Source organism: Peromyscus californicus, unplaced genomic scaffold (genome assembly GCF_007827085.1).
Source record: "Peromyscus californicus insignis strain IS unplaced genomic scaffold, ASM782708v3 Scaffold_13__1_contigs__length_99412109, whole genome shotgun sequence".
NCBI classification, from domain to species: domain Eukaryota; kingdom Metazoa; phylum Chordata; class Mammalia; order Rodentia; family Cricetidae; genus Peromyscus; species Peromyscus californicus.
The window spans coordinates 7353155-7361370 of NW_026294424.1; the positions used below are offsets into that span (position 1 = coordinate 7353155).

An 8216-nucleotide genomic window follows, 5' to 3' on the forward strand; every position below is an offset into this window, starting at 1 on the left:
TTGGAACTTACTTTGTAGACCAGGATGACCTTGAATTCAGCAGAGATCTGCCTGAGTGCTGGGATTAAAGAGGTGTGCCTGGCCTGGTACCTGATTTTTTATTGGGGGGTTGGGAGTGAATCCCTGAACAGGTAGCTTAGAGCTCTTCCTCCTCCAGGGCCAGGCCTCGATGCCACTTCAGATCCCAATTAACTTCTAAGCACTTCCCGCTGTATCAGGGGCTGCCACCAGGGTGAGGCACTGTAGATGTCTGACACAGGTAAGGGGAGAAGTTGGCCTCCTCGATACAGTGCTACTTTCCGTTTGCTGACACGGTCCACTTGTTAGGCTGGGCTGGGCCTGACAGAAGGAGTTCTATGCCCTCTCCCTCCAAGAGCCACATTTGTACCCCAAGCCCCTCACCCAAGTGAGCAGACTGCCATGGAGGGGCAGGCAGGTGCTCAGTGACCACCTGATAACTGGTAATAGCAAGAACAGGGTGTCCCTGAGAGACGGCCCCCCTTCTGCTGAGGAAGCAGCTTTTCTAGTCAAACAATAGTGGCTGTTCCTGGCCTGAGACCAAGCTGGGCCAGACCATAAGAGGGAACAGGGAGGGAGAAACAGATGCTCGCTGGGAGCTTTCAGACACAGCCTGGGCCTAGACCATGTCCTGGCACAGCTGGGGATACCGAGGCTAGAAAATGAATGGTCACCAGAGGCTCTGGACAGCTCACTCACTCTCTGCCTCCTGCCTCTCACCCCTGTGGTTTCCCACTCTCCACACCTGCCATGGTGAGATGGACTCAGCTTTGGGAAGCACTCCCCCCTCCCCCCAGTTCTCCAGAGGACAAGCCAGGATGTGGTGGCTGCACAGTGTTCCATGAGAATCATCTGGAGTTAGAAAAGCCAGGAACAGGGCTGAGCCCAGCTTTCGTCTGCCTGTGCTACAGGGCCCAGAGCGTGAGGTCCTGCATGGGCCTGCTAGGTCCTGATCACACCTGAGGCCAACTTTAACCTACCTTGTTCAAAGCCTCCAAGCTGAGGCTTGAGTGCCTGGGCCAAATAAGGGCCCCTTGGAGCATGCTGTGTCCTGCCATGGAACCAACCTGTGCTTGTTCATTCCTGCTAAGCCTTGGGGTCTTCTTAAACCTTCAGATGTTTGATCATACCTGGGGTGTCTGCCAGTGCTTGGGGCCTTCTTGGATCTGAAGCAAATCTAGATGTGCTCAGACCAGTTGAGTTCAGCTAATGGTGACAAGCTTTAAGGAGACTTCTACAAGGCTCAAGTCTCTGGCCTGAATACCCAGGAAGCCTCAAATGCAAGGGCCTGTCCTCTCAATGTCTGAGCCCTGGGCGTTCCCAGCTCAGGTACTTCCAGGTTGTTTCCCTGGAATAACCTCAAGCTTCCAAGCCCACAGTATGTTCCTCAGATTGGTGATAGGGCTTTTTCTGTGCCTCCCCTTAGAGGGGTGCATTCTACTCTGGAAGTCAGGTGATTAAAAAACTGGGACATGCAGGCCAGGTTTCAGCTGGTCAAAACGATGGCAAGGTAGGGGATGAAGTGTTATCAATACCAACCCAGGGCAGCCCTTGCTTAGTACTCTTTAGTCCCTATCAGCCTGCTCAGCTCTGCAATCCCTGCCTCCAGCAATAAAAGGAAGGACAGCTGTACCGCTCGCGAGTCTCCGGCCTCCACGCTCCAGAGATTTGTGGACAGCATTCCGGCCCCAGCCGAACTCCGGCAAGTCTTGAAGCCCTCCTGAGTCTCAAGGGCCTCAAACCATAAAGCCCACGTGCAGGCCCGGAGGATAGACAGGACCCCGAGCTTCCGGCACGTTCCCAAACCCAACACCGGCAGGCGGCCAGCGGAAAGGGCGTAGCCGGGGCGTGGCCTGGACGCCACCGAGGGGTAGGAGCAGGCTGTGATCGCCGGACTGGGGCTAGAGGAATGGACAGCAGGCCAAGGCGGGGTTCGAGGGCAGCCCGCAGGGCCGGGAAGGCCGGGCTCGGGAGGAGGCGTGGCCACCTCGTAGCGGCTGAGGGGCGTGGCCGCCGCCGAGTGGGTCGCTGGCTGGGCGGGCCCGCGGCGTAGCGGGGCGGTGTGGAGCCCCTCACCGCCGCTTCTTTAAACCGGGCGCCGCCCCGCCTCCTGCCTGGGTCTAGCTGGCGGCGGGGCCGTGGCAGCGCGAACTGCGATGGAACTTCACATCCTAGAGCACCGGGTGCGGGTACTGAGCCTCGCCCGCTCGGGCCTCTGGCTCTACACCCACCCACTCATCAAGCTGCTCTTCCTGCCCCATCGCAGCCGGTGCGCACCCGGGTTCAGGGGCGCAGGTCAGACGGGTGGGGGCTCCTCTGTCACTCTAGGTCAGGGGCGGAGGATTAGGGTCGCCGCGAGGGAGCGGGGACCGGGTGGGGACGCTGTCCGCTCTGGCTGCCATCCGGCCGGGGCCTACCCTTTCTGAGACGCCGCCTATCCGGCCTGGAGAGGTCTCCTCCCCGGGCTTGTCAAGGTGCAAACTGCCTGGGGTAGGCGGCAGTGTAATGGAGCATGCCTTCCTCGCCCTGCGTTAGCCCTTTCCCAAACGCCTCATGTAGAGTTTAAGAGTTGTCTAGGGGAACCCAAAGCCCGACACCTCTAGGGTGTGGAAGGGAGGGGAGATCTGGAGTTGGAAAACAGCGGGAGATCGGAGAGGTGGGACCCAGACCTCGTTCCTCCAGGGAAGAAATTGAGGCCTGAGGGCGGGTCGGGAAGGCACCCGGCGGGGGGTCCTTTAGTGCTGCTGGAACAAAGTTCACTTGTCCTGTCCAGCCTGAAAGTCTTCCCACCCCTTCCCTTCCCACTAGGTGCAAGTTCTTCAGCCTGACGGAGACCCCGGAAGATTACACACTCATGGTGGATGAGGAGGGCTTTAAAGGTGGGAACTGGCCCCTTGCTCACTTCAAAACCGTATTCTTACAAGGCGCAGGGAATCGATCTAGCTTCCCAAGAGCTTCGATCTCAAAGGCATGGGTCTGGGTTCGAATCCTCCACTCTTTGCTTAAGTACTGTTTTCTCTTATGTAAGATGTAGTCATGGCAGTTTAACAGTATTTAATGAGAGCTTTCTAAACTTAAAGCCCACAAAGGGCTGGAAATGAGTCCCAGGCCAGTTTTTAGGCCAGATTAAGGGGGTTTTCTGTCGCTGTTTTAACCCCTGGTCATTATTTCTTCTTGGAGTTGTCTCTCCAGTGAAAACCAGCTTCTCCTTTCCTGGCCTGGGAAGGCTAGGAGTCTGAGGGTTGGGGAAGGAATGCAGGAGCAGGCAGCAAGCCCAGAGCAGGGTCCTGGGGCCTCCTGGCTGTGCTTGGGCGAACAACAGCCACACTGGCCCTTGTCCCTGTTCAGCACTGGGACCAGGAGCAGACTTCTGGCTCCCATTTCTGCCTGCCTGGCCTGTCCTCTAAGGCCTCGAGTCTCAAGCCAGCCACCTGGAGCTTGGCCTAGCCTCCTTCCCAAAGGACTTTGTTTCCCCGTTCTGTAGGGAAATCTCTTGCCTACAAGGGAGCGCCTACCCATCAGTAGATCCCTCGGCGCCCTCTGGTGGTGTGATGAAGCCCATTCAGCCTCAGAAAAGTCCCGAGGAATATCCCATTTTGCAGATAGGAAACAGACTAAACACGGCTTGGAATCCCAGCACTTAGGAGGCTTTGGCAAGAGGACCAGTTTGAGTTCAAGCCCAGCCTAGTCTACATTGTAAGACCGTGTCTCAAAGCAAACAAACAATGAAAAACCACTGGCCTCAAATCGCACAGCAAAGTGCTAAGGCTGAGACTTGACCCTAATCCTGAGTTTGAGAACACCTGCATCCCACCGAGGCTGAATGGGGTACAACTCCTGACCTGCCTTGCTAGAACGAAGTCACTAAGGTTCAGACTAACCAGGCATGTACCTCTCTGCCCACAGAGCTACCCCCCTCCGAGTTCCTGCAAGTTGCCGAGGCCGCGTGGCTGGTGATGAACGTATCATCTCACAGTGGTGCGGTGATGCAGGCTGCTGGAGTTACCAAGATTGCCCGGTCTGTCATTGCCCCACTGGCTGAGCACCACGTGTCTGTGTTGATGCTGTCCACGTACCAGACAGACTTCATCCTGGTGGGTTTGGGCAGGTGCTGCTGCAGAGCGTAAGCAGAGGTGCCTGGGGCTGCGTAATGTGTGTCGTTTGCCTTGACCCAGGTACGGGAGCAGGACCTATCTGTTGTGATCCACACACTGGCCCAGGAGTTCCAGATCTACCGTGAAGTAGGCGGGGAGCCTGTGCCTGTTGCCAAGGACGATTCCAGCAACGGCTTTCCCCGAGCCCAGCACGGTAAGGTCTGCCCGCCAACACCCAGATTTAGGTGGGACCTTTTCCCACAGGAGGGCTTGTCCTGTAAAGGGATGGGATGGATGGGCTGGGTGGTCGGACCAGCAAACACCATTTCTCAATGTGAGATGGGATAGGTACACCCAGGCCCTTCCCTGCCCAGCCACCAGGGTCGGCCCAGCCACCAGGGGTCGCCCCAGCCCAGGATTGCTTTTTCACCTTGTGGCCCATGTATCCTGAGCAGGGCCCAGTCCCACGGTGCATCCCATTCAGAGCCCGCAGAACCGATTTTGTGTCCTCACGCTGGACCCTGAGACATTGCCAGCTATTGCCACCACCCTCATTGATGTCCTCTTCTACTCACACAGGTGGGCCATGCATGCACTCCGTCTCTGGCCTCACTCTAGTGCTCCGTGCATGCTCACCTTTGTCTCATCCATCCCTTCTGTCACTCTGTATCCTCCTCAGTGTCGTAGGGTTCCTGACAGCCCATTAGCCCTCAGCCAGAGGTGTTGACAGAACCACTCTGCCCAAGGCCCTGGGTCTTTGGCAGTTAGGGCTCATCCCTCAGGAAATCAGGATTCTCTTACAAGGGCCTTTCCAGAACCATCCATTCTGGCTCCTCCTCTGTGTTCTGGTAGTCAGGAAATGGAGAGGGCCATGTGCCTGGCAGAGCCCTTGACCCTGTCATCCCTTTCCAGTGTCCCCAAGGAGGCAGCCTCAGGTGGTCCGGAGTCAAGCTCCATCCCATTCTTCGCTTTCTCCCTCATTGAGGGGTACATCTCCATTGTTATGGACGCAGAGACCCAGAAAAAGTATGTAACCCCTTCCATGACCCCAAGAAGGCCATAGCCCCTCAGCCAGCCTCAGGAAATGGGGAGGTAGGGTGCCAGGCTCTGTGGTGGGCAGGAGGACATGCCCCGGCGATCAGGGCAGATAGGGATGCATGGGTACCCTTCCCATCACCCACCTGCCTCCCCAGGTTCCCCAGTGACCTCTTGCTGACCAGTTCCTCTGGAGAGCTGTGGAGGATGGTACGCATCGGGGGACAGCCTCTGGGTTTCGGTGAGGACCACTCACCCCCCCCCCATATTGGGGGTCAGGGCAAGTCTATGGGTATCCACAGCATATGTGCTGAGCTCCAACTGTGTCTCCAACCCTCAGATGAGTGTGGGATTGTGGCCCAGATCGCCGGTCCCCTGGCGGCTGCTGACATCTCTGCTTATTATATCAGTACCTTCAACTTTGACCATGCCCTGGTGAGTGCCTGGGCTGGGCTGGAGGTTGGGGACAGGAAGAAATCCCAGCTGATTTAGGGAGTTGGGCATCCCTGGCATTTCATGCTGTGCCCTTACCCCAGGTTCCTGAAGATGAGATCAGCAGTGTCATTGATGTACTCCAGCGAAGGCAAGAAGGCCTGACTTCCAAAGGTCCCTAGGGAACACCAGGCTCCCAGCATTCCCTTACCACTGGGCTCTCAGAGACTTTTCTGAGCTCTTTCCCGAAGCTGCAGAATGAGCCCCTGATCCTGCCAAGGGACCTTGGTTCTGCTGTCTATATGTAAGGTGCACGGAGCTGGCACTTGTGGCCATGTGTGCACCCCTAGGCACGGTGGGCAGGTGCTGGCTCCAGATATCTGCCCCCAGACGACACCTTGGTGCTTGGGGCTTGGACCCCGAACCCATCACTTTCCACATGACCTCAGTATTTGCACAGTCCCTGCGTGAGGCTCGAGCCATCCCCTGTCACCTGGCTGCGTCCTGCTGCCCTGGCCTGGGCTCTGGTCTCCAGCTTGGCTTGCCTTCCTGGCCAGGTGAGCTCCGACAGTGCCTTCCCTTCCCGGGCTCCCGAGGAGAGGGTTTTTACATCTCACTTGTTTTTATGACTGTTAAAATAAATAAAAGACTTGCTGAGCTGGGCCCTCTGGTTCTGAGTGACAGCCAGTGTCTCTCCCACCTCCTTGGCTTTTCAGGCAGTTTGTATGTGTGACAGATGAGTAGCTGAGACCTCCGGCACATTCGTGATAAGTCACATGCTTCCCGACCGAAGCTGTTCATCTCTAGTCTAGAGTCTGTTCATTCTTAGTTACTTACAGGATGACCTAGAGAGTTCTGGACACTGAGAGAAATTCCCCTGTCCTCTTATCTAATATTCCCCTGGATGGACACTGGGAAACCTATCCAGGAGCTCCCAAAGCACCTTCCTCCCAGACCACTGCCTGCATTCCTATGGGCCTGGCCCCGATTCTTACGAACCCCCTTATGGAGAAATCACACAGTCTATGACACTCGGGATGGTGGTCAGGCCTTTTCCTGCTGAGGTGCAGGGCTAAGCAGACAGACCGGACCCTGGAGGCCACTTGGAGTCCTCTTTGCCCTCCGGTGCTATATGTCTGCGCACATCCGGGCCTGGGTTTTTCCGTCATGGGGCCTCCTGCTCAGCAGGACCAGGACTCCATTGCAGCGGTCAGGGCCCCACACATGCCCTGGGAGGTTATCAGATACCTTCAGCTCAGACCCACCCAGGCTCAGGAGGGGAAGAAGGGTGTGACTTCTGTGTACCCAGGTCAAAGTGACTCCCCAGAAAAGCCATCACACGGGCTAAGCTTCTGGCAGTATGCCCACCTGGCTCTGGGGACCCGAAGGCTGGGGCCTCAGGCTGCAGATCCGATGAGCCTAGAGCACAGCCCGGCATGGTGAGTGAGTGCTGAGAGGCCTTGGCCAGTCCTCTTCTTCAGTCTCAGTTTCTCCATGCCCAGGAACCAGTTCCTTCTGGAACCTGGGAGGGAGCATTTCCGTGGAGTTGTCTGTGGTTGGGAGTGGGATGGAGAAGGCCTGTCTGCTGTAATGGGAGACTAGTGTAAGCTCAGGCTTGGAGCTGGGACAGCCTGCACTAGAGGGGGGTCAGGACACTCAGGGCTGCCTCTCCTGTGCCCAGCTGGCCCTGTGCTACCTGGGGGGCCTGCCCGTGAGTCACTCTCAGGTTTGGGTACCTTTGTCATCCTGGCTCTCAAAAGCCTCAGGCCTTAACCAGGTCCACACCGGCCCCAGCTGCCTCTCAGGACTGCCCACTGTCTGATCCAGCCAGGGCCATGAACCTCGGCCCAGCAGGCTGGTCAGGCTCACCAAGGCTGGGGCCTCGGGCTGCAGATTTGATGAGCCTAGATCTTGGTGGTAGGTACAGTATGTGGCTGTGTGCCCACTTCTATCTGTGTCCACACCTGACTTTGTCAGTGTGGAGGACCTTGGCTCTCAAGGCATTAGGACCCTTGGGGCCCCAGGGCTGTTTGTTGTTCTAGCCTCTAGCAGGTCCACTGAGTTCCAAGGGGCCTCAGACATTTGAGGGCACAGACACAGGGCTTAGAAGGTACCCCAGGGAGCGGTTTCCACCTCAGCCTGGTGCCTCAGGGAGCGGCTTCCACCTCAGCCTGGTGCCTCAGGGAGAGGCTTCCACCCCAGCCTGGCGCCTTTCTGGAGGCTGATGTTCTAGGTTGGGCCTAGCAGTTTCCAGGTTGAGGTGGGGGCTGGGACCCAACCCTCTTGTTCTGTGTAGGCCTCCATGGTGGTCTCAGAACAATGGAAATCAGTGTGTCATCCTGGGCTGGCGTTGGCAGGTCTGCCCGAGAGGCAAGAGAAGGTACACTTAGGCTTCCATCATGCAGCTCAGGGGCCCGCTCTGGCTGAGGTGTGGGCCCAGACAAGTGGAGATGAGACAGGAGGAAACCTCAGCCAGGGCCCCTTTCTGCCCTCAGATCTTGTCAATACACAGGAATCCATCTCAGCTGTCCTCGAAGATAGGAATAGAAATTCAGGGTTCCCAGACCTCTGTCCTGAGGGCTGCCTGGTCCTGTATGTTCTAAGTTGTATCACAGTTGGGTTTGTTGTTTTGATTTG

The 8216-nt window shown here is 57.1% G+C and overlaps 1 protein-coding gene across 2 annotated transcripts; it reads left to right on the forward strand.

Moving 5' to 3' along the window:
* Positions 1–197: 197 nt before the first annotated feature.
* On the forward strand, positions 198–6241 carry Castor1 (cytosolic arginine sensor for mTORC1 subunit 1). 2 transcript variants are annotated; one of them, XM_052736359.1, is made up of 9 exons: positions 198–1888; positions 2827–2897; positions 3925–4112; positions 4194–4326; positions 4568–4691; positions 5025–5138; positions 5306–5388; positions 5488–5582; positions 5684–6241. In XM_052736359.1, the coding sequence occupies exons 2-9, from the start codon at positions 2873–2875 to the stop codon at positions 5759–5761; spliced, it is 840 nt and encodes a 279-aa protein (XP_052592319.1). In that variant the 5' UTR covers positions 198–1888; positions 2827–2872; the 3' UTR covers positions 5762–6241. The 2 variants fall into 2 exon arrangements, with proteins under 2 accessions (XP_052592319.1, XP_052592318.1); XM_052736358.1 differs by lacking the exon at positions 198–1888 and adding an exon at positions 1914–2287.
* The last annotated feature ends 1975 nt before the right edge of the window (positions 6242–8216 follow it).